At 48.8% G+C, this 21,467-nt stretch overlaps 1 protein-coding gene across 1 annotated transcript in view; it reads left to right on the top strand.

The window, feature by feature from the left end:
* Positions 1-10: 10 nt before the first annotated feature.
* Positions 11-21,467, top strand: part of PAPLN (papilin, proteoglycan-like sulfated glycoprotein) — a gene marked incomplete at its 5' end in the record, with an annotated part of 22,457 nt that continues 1,000 nt past the window's right edge. The window contains 19 exons of the mRNA XM_009705592.1: positions 11-56; positions 1,278-1,450; positions 2,051-2,174; positions 3,244-3,370; positions 4,075-4,140; positions 6,209-6,416; positions 8,164-8,340; positions 9,652-9,808; positions 10,442-10,528; positions 11,091-11,379; positions 11,489-11,606; positions 12,309-12,438; positions 13,677-14,322; positions 15,085-15,222; positions 16,084-16,208; positions 17,136-17,274; positions 18,645-18,782; positions 19,441-19,568; positions 20,142-20,250. Of these exons, the coding sequence (XP_009703894.1) occupies positions 11-56; positions 1,278-1,450; positions 2,051-2,174; positions 3,244-3,370; positions 4,075-4,140; positions 6,209-6,416; positions 8,164-8,340; positions 9,652-9,808; positions 10,442-10,528; positions 11,091-11,379; positions 11,489-11,606; positions 12,309-12,438; positions 13,677-14,322; positions 15,085-15,222; positions 16,084-16,208; positions 17,136-17,274; positions 18,645-18,782; positions 19,441-19,568; positions 20,142-20,250 (3,125 nt within the window). The remainder of the gene's footprint in view (positions 57-1,277; positions 1,451-2,050; positions 2,175-3,243; positions 3,371-4,074; positions 4,141-6,208; positions 6,417-8,163; positions 8,341-9,651; positions 9,809-10,441; positions 10,529-11,090; positions 11,380-11,488; positions 11,607-12,308; positions 12,439-13,676; positions 14,323-15,084; positions 15,223-16,083; positions 16,209-17,135; positions 17,275-18,644; positions 18,783-19,440; positions 19,569-20,141; positions 20,251-21,467) is intronic.

Below are 21,467 nucleotides of genomic sequence, written 5' to 3'. Positions count from 1 at the left end.
TGGGGGAGCCACAAGCATCCACATTAAGGAGATTATGCCCAGCAGGAACTTCCTGGGTAAGACCGATACCAGAACCTGTGTTTCAGTCCCTTTGGATTCCAGCCATTGCGTTAAAATTTGGTTTTCAGGTATACTGGCCTTTGGGACGTTTACCTTGAAGGCTCGATATGGCAGAGGGAAAACCTCTCTGAATATCAAGATCTGAATATTGAGTGTCCTTGAAGTGTTAGCGATGCTCAACTCTGGGCTTCAGGTTTACCTCATTTTCTCTCCTGTTGGGTGGGGAATAAAAATACCCAAAACTCATTCAGATTTCCTGCCTGGAACTTAGAAGGAGTCTAGTTGATATAGCAAAATTTGGCTATGAGTTCTGCAGTTTGCTTGGTGAATGTAAACCCTGACTACTCCTGCAATCCAAAAGTTTGGGATAGGCTTCTTTTTCCCCATAGGTATCTTTTGGGTATTTCTCTGTACAACCTCAAACTCTGGTCATGCTGCAGAGAGAAAAAAAAAAAAAGGGGAGAAGTATCCTCACCTAGCTTTCTGGGCAGGGCTGAGGAAATTCCAGTGGAGAAAGCAAATACTCTTCTGCTTCCTGACTCTTCCATCACCCAGCGCTTTGGACAAATTAGTCTGGTCATGTTTTCCTGTGTAGAAAACTGGATGCAGCACCAAAGTGTCTGTTTTCTGAGTAGAATGTCTGATGAACAGGATAGCGGTGTAGAGGCAGAGGGTGTGAATACCAAGCAGTACAAAGGCTGACATAGGCTGTGCCTCAGCAACTAACAGTGGGTAATGCAGAGACAGGGCTGGAATATGCTGGAGGCATTTGGCTGTGCAGCAAAAAAGTGCTTGGTCTGCAGCAAAGCTTGCAAGAACCACTGTCTGAATGTGGAGCAGCCTCTGGCAAGAGTGTCTTCGGGGGGAGGGGGAGGATAGCATTGTTGGAGGATGATGGTCACCTTTGTTTGCCACACCTGTGACACAGTGTTGAGTGGGAACAGGAGCATCCCTGTGGAGTTCTTACGGTTGTCTTTCGATGTGTGCATTTTTGCTGTGTTGGTAGATGCTGCCGTATTAGATGGTCACCACACTTAAAGGGTTGCTGTACTGATGAAAAGGAGCTGGTGTTCAAATGGCAGAGCTGAGAGCTCTGTGGATTGCCAGTACCCTGAAAGTCTAGAGCAGGCTCTGTCTTGTGATATCTGGAACCAAGTGTCAGGTTATAGGTATGTTAATTTACTGCTTTTTCTTCTCTGGCATGTGGGTTTGTCCAGCTGTCAAGAATGTACGAGGGGAGTATTATCTGAATGGACACTGGACAATCGACTTCAGCCGAGCGCTGCAGGTAGCTAGCACAATCATGCACTATGACCGTGGCTCGGAGGGTGATCTGGCCCCAGAGCTCCTCCATGCCCGGGGTCCCACCACAGAACCCCTCATCATTGAGGTAAGCAACTGTGCCTGCCCCCGCTGATGCTCTTGCTCTCTTGCTTTGCATAGCAGCCCTCGCTTTGTGCAGTGGGAGTGCATTGGTGGGGACCACATGGGAAAGACTGGAGAAGTGACGGGGCTCCCAGGAATCTTACAAGGCTGTAGGCCCCCAAGTTAGACCAAGGTGATCTTCTTGCAGAAATGGCACCATTTTGTGTTCTGGTTCTGTTGCCCAGAAAGGAGCAGGGCAAGACTCGATGTTGGCTTCCTGCCTATTCCCTTGGGCTCTGACTTTAAGGGAGGCGAGAGTCAGCTCCAAATGGTGTTGAGGCAGGGACAGGCTCTAGTACACTGCTTGTTATAGTGTGCTGTGGGCCAGGAAAGGGTACTTAGTGTTACAGGAGTGGCTGCATCTTCTGATGCTGAGAGGGATGAATGCACACTTCTCTGAAAGAGAATCATAGAAGGCAAGGAGAAAATGCAACACAGAGAATAAGTGCTTCTTGAACGGGATGGGCGCAAGTCAGCTCAAACCCTCAGATGTGGTGGGGAAATGCTGTGAAGGAGAGAAGTGCTGCTGGTGGTATTTCCCTGACTTTCCCCCATGCTTTCACAGCTCATCAGCCAGGAGCCAAACCCAGGGGTACAGTACGAGTACTACCTGCCTGTGCAAGGACAGACCTCGGGTTACAGCTGGAGCTATGGTTCCTGGAGTGAGTGCAGCTCTGAATGTGGAGGAGGTAAGGGGACAGGACCTGGTCAGTGGTGGCTGGTGTGTGGGGTTTATATCCCGGTGACGGTGTGCTGCCCTCTGCAGCTGCTTCCCAGCAGTCTCCTGCTGGAAGACAGCACAGGTATCTGCAGGGGTCAGCAAAGGTTTTGCCAAGGGAAGGTCACACATGGAGTCACAACAGGACTGTGCTCAATGCCTTGTCTGTCTGATTTTCCATGCCCTTGTCCTCAGACTTGTTACTAGGATCTGTTAAGAATCTTCATAGATAGCCTTTGTTTTGTTTTGCTTCAGTTCTTTGTGTCCTTTTCAGGCCTTTTCAACCACTTGAGAGGTCCTCTCCAAACTGACCCGGCCTGCTTAACTCAATAGCATTATTCCCCTCTACCATAGCCTGGAAGATTCCCTCTCTCCAGGGGGACTGTCAGATCTCCTGGGGTGTCACGTCATGTTCAGTTTACAGATTCTCCCATGAGCAAAGTTATGGACTTTAAGCTAAACAAAACAAAAAACTCTAATTGAACAAAAGAACTCTCCAGCTGACTAGTATATAGAGTTCCTGTCAGCTTCTTCTGGTCTTCTGTGCTGATGGCCATTTCGATAGCTTTTGCCCTATTGTGGTTGTAAGTGCTGATATTCTCTTTGCCTTGGCACTCTTATCCTGTAGGAAGCGTATGAAGAGTTGCAAGTTTTTCTCCTGTATCCAGTCTTCACAAGACTGACCTGGGTCTAACAGGAGGCCCCCAGCTCTGCTGCTGTATACTGCACACATCATGCAGGATTTCTTGATAAACAATATATGGATATGGCGCTTCCCTTGTGAGGAATAAAATAACAGGAATATGCCCTTCAGCCACACAGAACTATTCTGTCTCTTGCCCTTCCAGCGGACTCCTATGTACTGTGGAGAGGCATCATTCATACGTATAGTGACAGACCAAGAACTATACCTGACTCTTTTCCAGGTTGGCTGGGATGGGTGTGGATTCTGCATTACTTTGTTGTCTTACCAACACCAGTGCATTGCAAACCTAGTCCTGGGTGGCTTGTGTTGATCAGGATACTCTCTTCTCCTTCAGGTTTCCAATCCCGCTTGGTGTTTTGTACCATAGACAATGAAATTTATCCAGACTATATGTGCAGGAATAAACCACAACCAGGCAATAACCGGACGTGTGGCAATCAGGCTTGTCCCCAGACAAAACGGTAAGATTTCCTTTCTTCTTCTGGACTCTGACTTCTTCCTGAGATGCTTTTGGAACCAAGAAAAAGAATGACGACCTCACTTTCTCCTGCCCTCCAGCATGGTTCTCTCCAAGGAAGTGTTTCACTTCTTAGAGAAGTCCAAGACGAAGGATGGTGATGAACATTTCTGTGTGCACAAGGAAGGCTTAATTAATACATCCCATGTTCATTTTATAGACCAATTAAATCTGCTTTCCAGAGTATGATTGCAGAAGACAGTCTTCTAGCCCGTGTAGGAGATGGGAAACAGATTCTCTGGTTTTTGTTCTCTTCAGCTAGAGCCTACAAAAACAGAGTAGGTCGTCAGAGCTGGTGTCATTTTATGTCATTTCTGCATTCCCGGTGTCCTGGCTTTTAGAAAGGGATAAATCCTGGAATCTTTTCATTCTCTGGCTTTTTCAAACCCTTCTAAGCATGCCTTTTCCACGTTGTCACTTGCTGGCATAGCCTTACAGTTGGCCTCACTTGGCTCTTACATGGCCATCCAGAGCTGTAACCAGAGCGTTACCTGTGTATCTTGCTGGATCTGGTGGGTGCAGTGGAGGCCTGTGAAAATGTTGTTGTAGGTGAGAGGGCGCTTGGAAATCTGGGAGCATTTCTGAATACATGGTAGCCTGTAGCTACTTGTTTTCAGTTCTTTAAATACTTTTGTTCTGTGTGTAAAGGACCTCTTACATCTATCTGCCGCAAGCCTGGAGTGACAGTGGAGCACGGAGCTCTCGGATGAAGAGGTAACAAGGAGAAGGAGGTTACAGAAAGCACAGGAAGGCAGCTGCTCTCTTCTGCTCTCCACCCAGTTGCCTGCTGAAGTCTGTGGGGGCTTTCCTCTTTGGCACTGGTGGTAGCAGTGGGTGCTTTGCTTTTGATTCTTGCCAATGAAAATGATGGTGGAGGGTGCTGACCTGCAGCTTTGCTTAGGTGTTTGTGCGTGCTCCTGGTAACTTGGTTCTTACGGGACTGAGAAGGGGACAGTTTCTTCATAGCTTTTGGCTGCTTATCCTGATAATTATTTTTTCTCTGGAATCAGGGTAAAAAAGTGAATGGATGTTCTGGAAGAATTTTGTTTCACTTATCAAGATTAAAAAACCCCAACCAAACAGAAAGGAAAAGATGGCATGATGGACTGGGCAATTGAAACATTGGCCAGGAAGCCAGCATGCCATAGCAAAAGCCTCAGAGTTTCTTAAAAGCTCTTCTTTCTTTGGCCTGGGCCATATAGCAGGCAGAAAAGTGCCTATAAACTGTGATGAGTACCAGGACGTGACAGGTACAATACTTACAATGTACACTGAGGTATGCGAAGTAAAAAAGATCAAAAGCAAAATAGTTGTCCCCCTGCAAGCTGCTAATAGCTTTGGACTTGCAATTCTTGGCCCTCTGATGAGGGTCCCAGCCTTATGGTTGACATTGTCTTATAAAGAAAATGAAGCAAGCGTCAGAGAAGATGTCTTGATTCGCAATTGAAGGAAGCTGTACGCGAGCTCATCCAGTTGATACAGCCTTTCTAAAACTATACATTTGCTTTGCAGGAGGCAGAAGACAGTTTCCAGGGGGGTGGTAGCCCCACTGGAGCTTCTGAAAAGTCTTGATCAATGAATTTGTTTTGAGCCTTGCAACTACACTGCTCTAAGTGGCTTCTACTTGCTGTAGTTGTTCCCTTCCCAAAGGGAACATCTTATTTTATAGCAAGGCCATTCAGTTTTGGGCTGCTATTTGCATCTTTAGCAATAAAGAAGGGTATCTTAAGGAGATGAACATGGCTGAGTCCGCTGTGGATTTTCTGATAGGGTGTGAATGTGAATTGGATGACTGAAACTCAGTTTAGGGATAGTGAGGGCAGACAAGGGGAGCAGCTGGAAGACTTGACGAGAAAACATGAACTGCCTTCACTCCCTAGCTGGGGCTTACCTGACTGCAAGGGGGAGGTAGCAGCTGACAAGCAGATCACCATGATGCTCCCCCTTCCGCCACCAGTACCTTTTGACTGTGCAACACACTGAAGCTGGGAACGAAACATCATGTCGTCCCTGAAGCCAGGCCATGTAAGCTCTGCTCCCAGCTACCTGGGCAGCTCTGAGACACAGGAGCAGACAAGGGCAGGGATTTTAGCACCCAAACAGTCAGATTGTTTTGTGGACATTCCCCCTTCCGTTAGCAAGGGCGTATCGTTTCTGTGAGAGCTTCAGCAACCGAACACAGGACAAAATCTGTTTAAAGTTTTTGGGGCTTTTTGTGTGTGTGCTGCTGTTAGAAATTTGGCTGATGGGAGGAATGAACCAGGTTTCTACTGGCTGTCAGTGAAAAGTTCACAAGCACTTCTGAGAGTGTCTGGCATGGTTTCCAGGCAGAGTGAGATCTTGGCTTGGTTTTACTGTTTCTAATGGCTGGAGTGTAATTGGTGGTTAGGCTGACGTGGGTCGCTTTTCTTTTAGCTGATCTGGATTGTTTTCTTTGTTTTTTTCTTTCTTTTTCTTTGATGTTCCATTCCAGGCGTGACATTTTTGCAGACATCAGGAGACCAAAAGCCATGGAGAGACATCTTCCCCCTCTGGGAGAGCTCTGCATTTGCAGAAAAACAAGTGTTTTGTAGTTGGGGATTTGTCTCTGGAGTGGGAATCGTGCTCTGCATTGCCAACTAAGCTGGGCAGCGCTTGGTCAAATGGGAACTCGCCTCCAACTCTATTCTGCAAAGGGTCATTTTCCCTCTCTGAATAAATGGGGATGTGGCACTGACCTCCCCTGTGCCTCTGGGCGGTTTAGCTGGGCTTACATTTGTTTGCTTGATTCTGTGACCTGCAGGTGGAAAACAGGGGAGTGGGGATCCTGCTCAGCTACCTGCGGTGGGGGCACCCAGACTCGCTCCGTTTACTGTGTGGCATTCGACGGTCAGAGCTCCCAAGGGGTGGTGGATAACGCTGAGTGCATGGCCTTCGCGCAGCAGCCTCGCAGCAGCCAGCCCTGCAACCTGAGGCAGTGTGCGACCTGGAGCACAGGGCCCTGGTCAGAGGTGAGTTTGTGAGTGGGAGGTAGCTGCCTCCTGGCACCCACTGGAGGAGGATCTACCAAAGCTTGGGGATGAAGAGCCAGGCTCCTTTTCTGGGACTGTAAAAGGTGTGTGTCCCTGGATAGGTGGCATGCAGAGGTATAGGACTTGTTCCTGCATTCCTCCAAACAAGTTCTCCAGCTAGCTAGCAGCTATGTCCTCCTATAAACACGTCCCTGTTCCCCAAAACTGTGCGTGCCCCTGCACCTCTGCTCCACTCATTGCATGTTCTGTCTTCTCTGGTCTGCCAGTCCTTTCCCCACTTCTGTTATTTTGATCAGATCCACCAGACCTGGCACCGGCTGAGTTTTTGAGTCGAGTCTGGTGAAGGCAGAGGGTGGGCATGAGAGCTACTGTCCATCAGCCGATGATGTGCAATAACACTCCCTCTCCTGTAAAACAGGAGCTCATGGCTCCTGCCTGTGCTGTTTATTTCCATGTGTATTGATGCCTCAGCATTACTAGCCCTGGACAGCAGTGCTGCAATCACAACAGTCAGTAAGCAAGAGACTTTTGCAACACTGGTGACCTGCTGTTTGCTGTGTGTCAGCACAGGGCTTCTCCAAATGCAGCTGCGTGGTGCATTTTTGATGCCTGTGTGCATTTGTATCTCCAGGAAAGGAAACTGTTTAAGCTGTATGCACTCAGTGCTGCCAGCCAGGCATTTAGAAGGCATCTTAACATTCCAAGGGCTTAGAAAGTAAAGGTAGTGTCTACTCAGTCCCTAACGCACAAGTGAATTTTCCTCTTTTAAAAAAGTACATGCATGCTTGCAGCATTTGACTTAACGATCTTGTGGTGGTGCTTTGGTGCAGCAACATAAAATGCACCTTTGAGGCATGATAACCTAGACTGCAAAGTCTTTTCCCCTGCCCTGTGAGTTGTGAATACTGAGATGACTTCAGGGTTGTGGAGTAAGAGCACTGTTTGGGGAAGGCACCAAGTGTCGTGTTCTTACAAACTGATTCCTAAGTGATTCATTCCAGGGCTCTCAAAAGCAACTGTGTTTCATGTACTCTCAGAGATAAAAGGTCACTGTAGTAAATGAGTGGCTGAAACTCAGCTGGGAAGCTCATGTAACGTAATTCAGACTGTCCCCAAGTTAATGCTTTCTGTAAGAGACCTCGGTAATTCACGGAGAAGTAGGCTGGATTCCAGGAAACACCACTGCGAATTTAAGAGGGCGTTGAAAATGTCACAAACCAGTTACTAGTGTAGAAGTTGTGTCACAGCTCCACACCATAAAAATGGAGCACAAGATCTTGAGGCAGAAGACATGAGCAATAGAAGAACCAAGTCTTTTTATCTTCCCTTGAATTCTTTGCCTGGAGCTGATTTTAATCAGGATTGAATAACATGAAGTTCCAGATATTTCCTGCCATTTATTGTTCTCAATGTACTCTGCAATAGTGATGTTTTTCCAAAGTCATTCTCCTTGTCGTCTTTGGTAGAGATCAAGAGAAATGCTATGACTAGCTAAAATCATCCAGTGAGCTCCAGATCTCCCAGACCCTATTCACCATGTCTTATTGTCTCTTCTACAGCATAAACAACTACTGTGCTAACTCCTGTCCCAAAAGATGGTTTTAATGATGGTTGGTGGTTTTAGGCAATCTTAAAATGGTTCTCTGCCCTAATGTTAGGGAGCACAACCTGGAAATGCAAGTGGAAACCAGGTGCTTCCTTGTAATTGTTGGGCCCCTTTCTGCAGTGCTCAGCCAGCTGTGGGGAAGGGGTGCAGACCCGGACCGTCACCTGCAGAACACAGCAGGGCTCTCGGGCTCAGGACTTCGCTTGCCTAATGGAGCCAAAGCCATCGGCCACCCAGACCTGCCTTAAGGAGAACTGCATCCAGGAAATTGGCTGGCACGTTGGAGACTGGGGCCTGGTGAGCATCGTGCTTTCATGGTTCAGAAATAACGGATTATATTGCTGTGGTCCTCGCAAACAAGCTTTGATCCGTGCAGTCTGCACGTTGGCTGAGGCTGGGAGCAAGTACTGCTTCATTACCAGTCCCTTGGCTCACAGTTGCGTTCTAACTGGCACTAGTAATGCTCCAGTTAATCTGCTGCCTGCTTTGTATGCAGCTGCTACAAAAATAAATCCTTCTGAGGGGGGGATTATAGTTTCAGTGACAGTGGCAAAATGCAGCCAATAAACTGAAACAATCCACTCTTGCTGCTTATTCCCAATTCTTTGCTCCATCGCTGCGAATAGCAGACCAGCTCTCTGGCTGAGCATAGCTTAGAACTCCGTGCTTCAGGACTGGTCATTGCGTTTGGTTGATATGGTTTAAAGTACATTTTTGTAATTGTTCAGATAAACTGTGCTTCAGCTGGATTAGTCTTGTCTTTGTGGAGGGAGCCAGACTGTTTTCAACCTGGGAAAAGTGCCGGGGGGGAGCAGATAGAGGTCGATCCAATGCATCAGGTGACTTCCAAACACGCTTGTTTCCTTCTGTGCTAGTCAGACCAGCTTGTTCTGAGTTAAAACATGTTACATCTGGTTCTTCGTGAGATGTGGGGCAGGTTTTAATAACAGCTAAAGTTGTTGTATACCTTAATATGATCTTTCCTGGGCCCTGCTTTTCCGATATCAGAAGGGCTCCTAGCTGCATCTGAGTGAGAGAGAGAAATCTCTCCCAATGTTTGTAGAGCTTGCCCTGAGCAGGTGGGTTACACAGATGCCTCATTCTCTCCCCTCCACTTAGCTGCTGCTCATTGCTGCCTCTTCATCCACAGCTTCCAGTGAGAGGAACTCCAGTTAGCTGCTTACAAGAAAGCCACCAGTTTGCTTTCCCATTGTAAACTGTTGTTCTTGAATGCATGGTTCAAAACTGACCCTCTCGCAGCTGGTGGATCCCCACAGCATTGAGATGCCTTCAGGCCAGGCTGAAATAATGCACTCCAGCTCCCTGCCACACCACTGTGGGTAATGGCAGCTCATCTGGATGTTACAGGCTGAGCATGGCTCAGAGCCTAATGCTTCAGGGCTGGGTGCAACATTTGGTAAAATGGTTTAAAGTATGGTTTTCTAATTGTTCAGATGAATCCAGCTGAAATACCGTTTGCTTTGTCTTGGTGGAGGAAGCTGTGTGCAGCCTGCAGCTAATCATGCAGCTGTGCCACACTTCTGGTCTGTGGGGTTTCTGCAATTCAGCCTCTGCTGCCTGCTCACTTGCCTTATCTCTGTGCCCAAGTGTTCGAAGAGCTGCAATTCAGGCGTCCGGACACGCCAAGTCATCTGCGCTGACGGCGACTCCAAATTCTACAGTCCTGAGACATGCAAAGCCATCCAGCCACAGAAACCAGCCACCCTGGGTAGCTGCAACATGCAGCCCTGCTACCTGCCACAGCGTGAGTGGTATTGCTGCACACCCAGCTTTTCCTAAGATGCTTTTGCTTAGGAGTAGAAATTCCCAGCTCTGCACCAGCTTGTGTTCTCAGCTTCTTGCCTGCCTGTGTCCATCCTGTACGTTTGTTTTGTGCACGTAACGATGGCATCTTCAGAGTCCCAGTACCTATGCTGTTTGAAATGTATGTAACAGGCTTGGGAACAACATTGGGGTGTGTCCATTCTGAACTCAGTGTTCTGTGATGGCTCTGTCCCAGTGTATGCTGCAGACTGACCTCAGGGCCCCCAGTCAAGAAGGATGGCAACCCGGGCAGGCTCAGCAGCTAAAAAATATAGGCAACTCTCATCCCTCTGTGGACCAGCTATAAAGGAGGCACAACTGCTCAGAAGATTTTGCTTGCTTTCTGTGTCTAGTCTTCGTGCCAGCGCTGAAATGCTGACTTATGTCTGCCTGCGCATCACAGGTTGATGTCCTGACAATCCAGTCGAATCCAATTGCTGCTCAGCAGCTGTTCCAGGAGAAGAGAAACATGTTCATCAACTTTAGTCTCCTGTTGACTCCTGGATGCATTTACAATTATTAGAACTTAGGGCTGGGCTAACTGCACTCATTTTGTCTGTGTCTCTCTTTGCAGAGGTCCCCAGTATGCAGGACACGATGGGATACGATGTCACTCGTCAGTCTTTGCTGACACGTTATAACCCAAACAGCCTTGCCACAGGTTTGGAAGAATTTTGTTTGGTTGGGTTTTTGATGATAGTGGACTTGAAATAGGGTGTGGTAGGGGCAAGGTTCCTCCTTTTCTTCATTTCTCTCATTCTTTTCATGGTCTTCTAGAAATTCGTGGAGCCAGGGACAAAGTGTAGGTTCTTTTACACCAATAGTGAACAGTATTTGAATCTGTCCATGCAGAAGACTGTATACAGTATATATACTGTATAGATATATATATGATCCCAGGTTCTGGCAACATGACTTAAGTGCTGGCTAAGAGAAATGCTCCCCAAAGCAGATCATGGAAAGAAGAAAGCATGACGTGAGGGGACCGCAGTAATGTGGCAGGTGGTTTCTCATGGGACAGCAGAAAGAATGGTCAGGGCATTGAGCAAAGAACCTCAGGACAACCAAATCCAGAAGGGTGGGCCAGAAGACACACATTCAGGTGAAACTCTGATGCAGCAAAGCCTGCCCTGTAGCCTTGAGCAGGTGAAAGAGAGCAGAGATGAGGAAAACTCACCAGGTTTTGATGCTCACCTGCGTGCTTTAAGGAGTTCTCTCCCCAGATTCTGTTGATGAAAGGATGATCCCTGGGACCTCCACGATCCATAGTACCTCTGGGAATCACCATATTTCATCCACCAAGGACCGTGGCATGAACTTGTTACCTGTTCGCTGGGAATCCCAGTCACGCTCATCAGGTTCCCATCAACTCAGCTTCTCTCAGGACCCCACCACAGGGACTGGCTCTCAGGACTGTCATCGGAGCCCACATGGCTGCTGTCCGGATGGACACACTCCAGCATCTGGCCCTTTGGGGAGAGGTTGCCCCTTCAGCACCTGTCACCGAAACAGGTAGGTGGAAGTAGGGAGGCATTGCCTTTCTTGGCTGCTTACTGAAATTTACAGCCTGTGCCTGTTGAGCCAGGCAGATCAGGTATTGCTGCGGCCGTTCTGCCTGTAGGTATGGATGCTGTCCTGATGGAGTATCAGCTGCCCAGGGCCCAAACAACATGGGGTGCCCACAATACTACCGTGATGTTCAAGTGAGCAGAAATCAGCCCGCTGCAGCCACTCCAACAGTAAGTACAAAAACTCTCTGCATTTTAGGAGTCAGTCAGATAGAAAGATTCAGATTTGACCCCAGCGACTCACATTGTGGGTTTTTGTTGTGCTTCATCAGTGCCAGCAATGGTGGAGAACCAATACTGCAGGCATGGCATCAAGTGCTTTGGCCCACTTCACTCCTGTTCAGTCTGGGGCATTCACCTGTGACCCTCTGTAAGCAGGGCATGGAGTGGGTGGTTGGGAGATGGCTGGGAAGTAGAAGACCATCCTGTGTAGAACTGATTGAATAATCCTGAGTAATCAAATTTCTGTCAATCTGAAACTTACCAACCAATTTCTAGGAGAAAAAAAATGGGAAAAACATGGCCACTATTAATTGCCTTTGTTTGTCAACTCTGCAGATCAATTGAGGGCAAAATAGTCAGGAAGGTAATTCGTCTCATAGCTTGGGGTGCTTGGTGGGGCCAGCTGTAAAAACTGGCCTGCTACTGGCCTGGTTAGGTCTGTCTTGCAGAGAAGTGCAGCCCTGGCTCCATGGCTGACAGCCAAGTTTCCCACTCCTTCCCAGCATGAAAGCCTCTAGGAGGCAAACAAACAAATAATGGTTCCTCTAACAGCTGGCCTTCTGCAGCCGACAGCTTGGACACGGTGCCTTGCATGTGCTACTGTCCTCATGTATGCATGATAATTTTGGGCTTTCAATTCCTGTTTCTAAGGCAAGCCAAGCCTTGTCCCAGCAGCACCCCTCGGGCGAGTGCCGCAGTTCCATGTACGGCTGCTGTTTTGACAATGTCGCTTCAGCTTCGGGCCCTCAAGGGGAAGGATGTCTCAATAGGCCCAACTACCGTAAGTGATGCTTTGGCTTCTCGATTTAGAAACGTAGGAAGAGTCCTACAGAATCCAGTAGCTTCCTGTGTAGAGGCTCTGCTCTCTGTAAAATGTAGTAAACGATCTCTTTGAAAAGAAATTCTACCTGGTGGCTGGGGCAGGGGAAGCTTGGGGCAAGTGTAGAAAAGCAGCCAGATGGTTCAGTTCTGTCAGCAACTGTAGAAATTCTTGTCCTCTGCTGATAGTTGGACAGAAGTGTGTTTATGCGGTCTCTGTCAGTTGGTAGGACTTCTGGGGAGCTGTTTGCCCCCAAGAAGATGCCCTGGTGCAGCCTGGAGTGCTCCAAGTTAGTTACCTGGGTTTAGGGGAAGCAGGGTGCCTCTGAGGAATCAGGGCCATGCTCAGCCTTTGGACAGCCCATGGACAGGAGTGGAATGAGAGCTACAGCAAAGGATGGAGGTGTTGCTCGGGGCTGCACGGATGCTTTCGGCCAGCAGAGTTCAATACAGCGCCTGCTGTGTACTATGGGGCACTGGAGCTGCTGGGCAAAAGTGTCTCTGCTCCCTTAGTTCCCAGCTGTATCCTCTGCAGGCGCGTTGCTGCTGCATTGCCTTGCCTTTCTGCTGCAGCACAGAGACTGCTTGGTGGCCAGCCCTGTGGGGCTGCCTTGGGGAAAGGGAAAGCTCTCTGGATCCTCTCTGCTCAACCGCAGCTTGGCAAAGCACCCCAGTCAGAGCCCTGCATCCAGTGTTTGCCAGCATGTGGCTGTGCTACCTGTGACTGGGAACACAGGGCTCGGTTTGTAGACACGTTGGGCTGTGCTCCTCTTTCTGTCAGTGTGTGGAGGGGTATTCTGTAATGCACGAAGCTTCACAACTGGGTCTGATCCACTTGCTTTGTGGGCTGGAAGTGTGCCAACGGCAGCCACGTGCCCCTTGCAGGAGAGGAAGCCCCAGAGCCAGCCTTGCAGCTTCACAATTCCCCAAGAAAGGCCATAAAGCATCCATCTAGTATCTAGATTCAGAAATGTCTCTGAGGTTGTTTCTCCTTCCACCAGTGGCAAAACAGGCAGAAAGAAACACGTGAGCAGCTGCCCAATTTCAAAGCAGAGCGGGGGGCAAAACTCAGATGTCCTACTTTCCCACCTGCCCTTTGCCCACAAGGCCCATCAGATCATCTAGGCAGGTGGCTTGAAGCACCCAAACCTTTGTGCTTCATGACCCTCACATCTCCCTCTGTTCTTCTCTTTTTGGTAGAGTATCCTGTCATGTGCCTGCTGCCCAGTGCCCATGGTCCCTGTGCAAACTGGACCACTCGCTGGTACTTTGTGACTGTTGTTGGCAAGTGCAACCGGTTTTGGTACGGCGGCTGTCATGGCAATAAAAACAGCTTTGCCTCAGAGGAGGAGTGCATGAGAGCGTGCCACAACTCTGTGGGGGTCAGTCCTCTGGAGCACCAGCCCTCTTCTGGCACAGGACCCCTGCAACGCCAGCACACTGGCTCCCACTCTCATACAGGGGATGCTCGGGGTCCACAGCAGCCACCCCCGAGAGAGTCTGCAAGCCGCAGACGAGAAGAAAGAGTCTATGGGGCTTCGCACCCCATGCAAGACAGCCACAGACGGGACAGCTGGCGAAGTGAGGTGCTGCCAGAGTCTTCGCCAAGGACTGGTGTGCTGGAGAGCCAGCACTGGGGCACCCAGCAAAGCAAACCGGACAGCCTGAGCCAGCTCCACTTGTGGGAAACAGCAGTGCCTGAGCCCCCCGAGAGGCAGAGTAGCAGTGGCCAGCCAGCACTGCCCCGTGAAGGCAAGCAGCAGCATAAGGCTTTCGGAGCAGGTGTTTCCATGATGGAGGGATTTTTGGCATCTGCAGACTCGTTCCCAGTGCGGGCTCTGCACAGGTGATAGTTTTTTATGATTTTTTTTTTCCCCACCCCTGTTCTGCTTAGCTCATTGTGAAGCATCAGTACAGCTTCCTCTGGAGTGAAAATGTTGCCCCAGCTGGGACCAGCTAACTGGGAACACCATGCAAGGGATTGGCTGTACGTGTGGCCCTTTGGTAAATCAAGTTATTAAGGCCATGGAGTTATCTGCTGTCTCTTTCCTTGCACTCTCCCTGCTCTCTGACAGCACTGGAAGTATGGTGTATGAAAAGACTGCAGGACGCTGAGGTCTTTGTCTGGGAGGCATTCTTACACTGTAGATGAGAATGCATAGGTGTTTTTCTTGTTCTGACCAACAAATTTAGCTGGCTCTCTGACTTCAGAGCCGTTATCTCAGCACTGCATGGAGCAGCAGTGAGTTGCTCTAGGGAAGACTTTTAAGATGCAGTGTTTGGTTCAGGATCCAGACAGTATCAACCTGAAAATCAGGAGTGCATAGAGCTAGATCTCGACTCTGTGTCTGCCTGCTGAGCTGAACCTAGTTCCCTCAGAAGAGAGGGGTTGTAGGAGTCTCTCTCTTCCTGGAGATATTGCAGCATTCAGTCTGTCTGGAGCAGCCTTTGCCATGTAGGAGAGGGTTCCCCACATGTCACCCAGTCAGAGCTGAATGGGCAGCCGGTCCTGCTTTACCCTGTGGTTGGGACTCATTTAGAGTCACGTTAGAGGACACAGAGGAGAAGAGGGCAGCAGAGGTGCCAGTGGAATCACTTTCTCTTTCAGAGCCATCCTGGAAGAAGCCAAGCCCTCTCTTGTGACAGCAGTCGTGGGACAAAACATCCAGCTGGTCTGCAAGACAGGCATGTCCCCCTTCTCCAGAGTGGAGTGGATGAAGGATGGCCAACCGGTCTCCTCTGACAGGTAAGCTCAGCTCCCTTCATTGCAGAGCAGATGGGCTCCTTGCTGGTCAGACTGCCAAATATTCTTGCCCACTTGCTTTCAAATCTTACTGTTAACATTCAAAAAACAAACAAACAAACAAAAAAACCACCCCATGTACTGACCTAAGAGCACGAACTGTCCACCTGCTCTGGGGACAGCAGAAACAGATACAGTCTGCAATAGTACTGAGGTGTTGGCCAGTGTTACAGGGCAGAACAGGTGCTGTCCCATAACAAGGCACTGGTGGAAGCTGATATGTGGGTAGTGATACAGAAAAAAATGTTATGTCATTTGGATTCATTTTGAGGCAGCACTAAGTCAGTAGTCCAGGGTGACGCTTACAGCCAAATAACTCAGACTTCCTCTGGCTGGAAGTTTCTGGCACACCCATCTAAGATATAATTTTTATTTAAACTACTTTTAAAGCCTGTTTTTCCTGGGAAGTCTGTTTCCAGCAACAGTTTGGAGCCAGACAGTCCCTTTGCGTTATGAAAATCACAGTTAAGAAAAGCCCTGTTACGCTTTTCTGTTTGCAAATAACTGCTGGGGCTCAGGCTACGGCCTGGAAGGGCAGTTTGCTTTCTCATGGGAGAGGGTTGCTGAAAGCAGTTCCCTGTTTTCCCATCTCGGTTTCCTCTCTGTTCCTGACCTCCTTTCTGCCGCAGTTATTTCCCCTGCCTGTGAACCCTCTCTGGTCAACAGGGTTTTGTTTTTTTGTCTAAGCCGGGGAGGGCACTGCATGGTGATAGTTTATGTACCATCAGCACGAAGGGCTGCTCCACCGTGGCCAGTTGCTGTCCGTGGCCAGGCAGAGGCAGTTAATCCTTGCTCCTGTTGCAGGCACACCTACCAGTCTGACAGCTCCTTAGTGATCAGCCACGCCAAGCCGGAGGACGCCGGGACTTACACATGCCTCATTTCTGATGGGAGGACAGAGAGCCGACAGATTCGGTTACAGATCATAGGTGACTTACCTTCCACTTAAGACCAAAGAGCTAGCTCAGGGCTCCTCCGTAATGGTTATTGACAACAGGAGCAATAAAGCCAGCTACAGGAACAAACTTCTGCTGCTGCCACACTGTGCTAGCCGCATTGCCTTTACCCCATGGCAACGGTGTCCCGAGCTAGTCAAAGCAGTTGCTCTCCCCCACTGTAGGGCTGCCAAGAGGGAGTGTGGAGGCAGCAGGGCTTCTTTTGGAGTTGCCTCATGACCAAAGCCTTAGCCATAAAGCACCTGCTCCCCTGCAGTGGCGCCCTGTAACCGGAGCTGTGGCTTGCCTGTAACCTGCCCTGTTTCCAGTACAGCAAGCATGTCTTCCTCCTGGAGAGCCATCAGCTGCCTCCTGATCCCAGAAAGGAGACTTCAGAAGAAGGGTTTTCTGCAGTTTTCTGGGCTCTCCATCTCACACTATAATGTGACCAATCTGCCATAGCTGTCTGTGCTGGTGCGTTTGTTTTCTGTTTTTTCCAAACAGGTCCTGCTGGGTAACAAACGATTGTTTGTTCTGAAAAATGTGCCTTATTTAAGAAACAAAAAAATATGAAAGACTAGTCTCAAAAGATGGGCCAGCAAGGCATCCTGTAGCCTTCAATCTCTGAAGCATGCTTTGTCACAGCAACGGCATGTGGGGCAGGAGGCATTGTGGCCTAAGGGATGTTGCAACGTGTTCACTGACAGAGGAGAGAAAGGAGGCTGAAATTGCTTGCCTGCAGGTCCGTGACTCTCATTAGCAGACAGCACAGGCTTACTGCACTAGTCAGCCAGAAAACAGATGGCTGAAGGGCTCTTTGGCTCCAGTTCAGCAAGCTCTCCCAAGCTCACAGAAACCCTACGCAAGAGGTCACAGTAAGAAGTGTCCTTTTATTCACATATGGCATTTTATTTTGAATAGAGTACCAGAGCGCTGTTCTGGCAGAGGGTGAGAGAGGTCGGGTCCTTCACAAGGAAAACCAGCAGCATCGAGAGCTATCTGGAGGCAGGAAGGTTGTACACGCAGCTGGTTCCTCTGTGCATCAGCAATTCACATACAGGTAAGTTCACATACAGCAACAGTTTGTCCACCGTGCCCAGCTGATGAACCATATGGCATCTCTTCATGTAGAAAAGCTGAAGATTGGAAAGGTCCTGGGTCAGCTGTTCTGGGGCACGGTTGGGAAGCAAGCAGTATTGAACTGCTGGCAACAGGAACGGGAGAAGATCCCAGTCACAAGCTGTCTTCTGTCCTCCCCGAGGGTCTCTTGAAAGAAGCATAGTCTGAGCAAAGATGCACAGGGAGGCTGACGGCAAAGGAGCTAGGTTCAAACAAAAGTAGAAATATCAGGGGCGCATCCTTAGCTGGTCAAGTTGGTGTAGGCAGAAAGAGAAACCTGTTCTGTAAAAAAGCGGAGCAAATAGGAACTGCTTAACTAGCACAAAATAGACATATCTATATTTTAAAAAGTTCCAGTTACTTTAGCCCCCACCCATTTATTTTAAATATTTTATGAACAAACTAGTTTGACTCAAAACTATCTACTCACCTACTAGGTGGCATATTTTGTAGCTTCTTGCATGTTTTTTTAGTGCCCCACAGAAATAAAAGGGTACAAATTATTTTTGCCTTAAATGCAGCATGTTGGGGCTCCAGATTAAATGGGACCATGATCTGATGACTCCCTTCTTTTGAGTTTACAACCTAAAACCGAGCCAATTTGCTGAACTCCCCAGCAGCCTCCTTAGCTGCTTCTGCCTAAAAGCAGAAAGAAGTGATTCATTGAATTAAGGCTCTTTAGTTTTGTTTTTCGAGATCAAGAATTCAGGTCAGAGAATGGGGGTGGGGGAGATGATATTTTGTTTGACTCTGGGAACATCATGGTTTAGTTCCCTTCTAAAATGATGTTTAGCTGTAGTTATAAGAGAGCAAAGAACAAGAGGAGATGGGTGATGTGAGTGTCTGACCTCAGCCTTTCTGCTGCATGAAGTGGATGGCAGGTGATTGCAATGCACTCTTCACGCCCCCTCAAAAAAAAAAAAAATCTACTCGTTTTTGTGTGCCAGATAAGCACCTTGGGCGAAACTTTCTTGGTGCCCTGTTCAGGACTTTGTACTATTTGCCATGTGCTCCTGTTCTTAATGCTTCCTAGGCTGTTATCCAGAGGGATGCTATAAGAAACAGGGTTGCTGTCTCTAAAGGGTTAAGCTGGCAGGCAGGAGCGCAGCACCACGCTGTGCTGAACTGGAGCAGGATTTGATGGAGGCTGCTCTTTTCTGAATGTTTCATAATGGCAAGCATCAGAGCTCTGATGGGAGTGCAGAGACTGCCCTTTCTGCTTGGAGGCAAAAGATAAGGCTTGTGATTAAAAAAGCCTTATGCCGAACGAGCAATTTTCTGCATCTTTTGCTGTGCTTGTGGACTTTGCAGACTGAGAATGGATAAGAGCGAGCCCTCAGTAGTGGAGGCCAACATCGGGGAGAGAGTCAGACTGCCCTGCACAGTGGAAGCATCGCCAGCTCTCACCATTGAGTGGCAGAAAGACGGGCAGCCCCTCTCCTCTCCCAGGTAAGCTCCCAGGCAGCTCCACCATACCCACAGGCAGGTTCATGTGGAGGAGCGCCGCCTCCTTGCCTTGCCTTCCCTCTCTCCTCCCTGAGAGACCGGAGCTGCTGGCCATGCAGCTAGGGCCTGTCCTGCTTTATGCTGGCCGGCTGCTTCTGTTAGGGCCAGACCTAGGGCTGCTTGATTGCCCTGGCCTCACTCACAGGTCAGCGTCTGAACATTGAACCCTTGAGCGAACAGGGTCTACAAGTGAGCTAAAGCTGAAACGTCTTCATCTACAAGGTTAGCAGAAAGAGAACGCGCAGCAAGCAAATTAGCCAAAAAAGCAGCTGGTCTGTGAGCCAGGGCAGAGCTTCACAGCAGAGAGAGAGATCAGGGTGCCTGCAGTGAACTTCCACAGCTACCGGTGCTGCTCTCCTGCAGTTCCCCTCACCCTCTGCTCCCAGAAACCTGCTCTAGCAGCAAGCTTTTCCAGAGTCTGCAGCCACTAGTACTGGGATTTGAGGACCAGGGGTTGCATTACACGTTGAACTGAACTGCTGCTAAACCTTTGCTCAGTGTTACTGCAAAGTTGTACGCAAGGCTCAGCTTCGGCGGTGGTGGCTGGAGGCCCATCCTGACCCAGGCGCAGACTGAGGGACTCTCTGCTTTTGTTCCCCAGACACAGGCAGCAGTCAGACGGGGCCCTGGTGATCAGCCGGGTCAGCTCTGAAGACATTGGCTTCTTTACTTGCATTGCCTCAAATGGACGTGACCAAGACCAGCGCCAGGTCCTATTCCGACCTCTAGGTACTGGATGGGTTGGAGACGTGTGTGGCATGTCTGTACACACACATGTGTGTGCACACACGTGGGAAATAGGGAGAGCTGGGCAGTGTGGGTTTCTTATCTGACTGTGCCTCTTGGCTTTGCACCTAATGTTTAACAGGCAGCTTGAGGGTGAGGGAAGAGTGAGTTGTTTTACTCAGTGGTAATCTGTGTGTGTCTGGTAGATCATGATGCTCCAGGCAGCTGGGAAGAGGGACTAATAGCACCGTAAGAGTGACTCTTGGGGACTTGTTTCTGGGACACTGGTGTGGAATGGGTGTAACAGCAAGAGGAACTAAGGAGATGGTTCTTCGGTGCATGTGATGAGCTTATGTCCAGCTGGAGGGAAAAGCTCTTTGAGGCCTTTGCTACTTGCTTTAGCTCGGGCCAAAGCCCTTAGGAAATCCACATTTCCCATAGCAACATGCTGTTTCAAGGCCTAGGGGCTCATAGCTCATCATAGCATGTTGGACTTACCCCGTGAGGGAATGCTCCTACTACCAGGGGCAGCGTGGCATTGTCTTCCTGCTAGCGGTGACTTCCCTTCTGGTCTAGGAGAGCTGAGGATCACTGGTCTTCTGCCAAGCATCACGGTACCTGAGGGAGGGACTGCTCAGCTTCACTGTACAGTGACTGGCGACAACGTGAATATAAGGTGGTCAAGGTGAGCAAAAATCAGACGGAACTTTCCTTTCCTTTTCATCCCAAACCTCATCACTTACCCTCTGAATAATAATGCAGGGTGCCTACCAGGTAAGGGAGAGACCCACGGTTCTCAGCCCCAGCTAGCATCGCCTACCCTTTCCTAAACAACTTGGCTGTTACCCAGAAATCCTGGGCAAGATCCCTGTGGCATATGGGGGTCACCAAGTTCATGTTCCGACCAAATGAGGAGGAAAGCTAAGATTTCATGGAGTTTGAAAAGGCTCCATGCTGGAAAGCTAGTGACATTACAATAGCACAAACTAAAATGAGTAATGAGAGGAAGACCCTTAGTTGGTCTTTATAAAACTCTCTCTGCCTAACCCTAGCAAACATTTTAGCCCCTACAGTAACAGCGACTCTTCTCCCAGCATCCTGCTGTGATAGTTCTCTGCCTCTAATGTCAAGTGGGCCCAAAGGAGATTTTAAAGTATTTTAAAAGAGGTAAAGGAAAAGCTGTTCCCTCTTCTCTTGATGGTTTACAGGGAAACTCTGAATTTATGCAAGTGTTTGGCCATTTGTTTTTGTTGTTTTTTCTCCCTGTTTGAAAATAATCAGTTCTGTTTTGGAGCCTTCTTGCAAAGGATCCCAAGAGATGGATTGGTAATTGTTTAAACCCAACTCCTTGTGCACCCCCAACCTCCTCGCTGGTGGGGTGAGAGGCAGAAAAGGCCTTGATTCTGTGTAAACCCTGCTCAGCAGTAACTAAAACATCCCTGAATTATCAACACTGCTTCCAGCACAAATCCAAAACATAGCCCCACACCAGCTACTGTGAAGAAAATGAACTCTACCCCAGCCAAAACCAGCACATGGGCACAGAGCATTCCAGGAAGGAACAGAACAGACACAAGCTTGTTGGTATTTTAAACATATTTTTTTTTTTGACAAAAACTTTTAAAGAAGAGGAAAGAGGGCGCATTGCTCACTACCCCATATGTTCCTCAAGCACTATGTGCTGCTATCAATGCCAGCCAAACGAGCACTGCCAGAACACAACCTGGGCAGAGGGAAAGGCACGCTGGATTTCCTCTTAGTTCCTCAAACCTCAAAAATGTGTAATAGTGGAAGGGACAATGTCATATACAGTGCACACAGCTAGCTGCCCCCCAGACACTGGGCTAAAAGATGCAGACTCCCTCAGGCTCATGTTACTACTCAATTTTAGAGTCAGGTTGT

Source organism: Cariama cristata, unplaced genomic scaffold (genome assembly GCF_000690535.1).
Source record: "Cariama cristata isolate BGI_N322 unplaced genomic scaffold, ASM69053v1 scaffold7938, whole genome shotgun sequence".
Taxonomy (NCBI): Eukaryota; Metazoa; Chordata; class Aves; order Cariamiformes; family Cariamidae; genus Cariama; species Cariama cristata.
The sequence above is the reverse complement of the archived record's forward strand: the minus strand, read 5'-3'. Positions and strand labels throughout refer to the sequence as shown.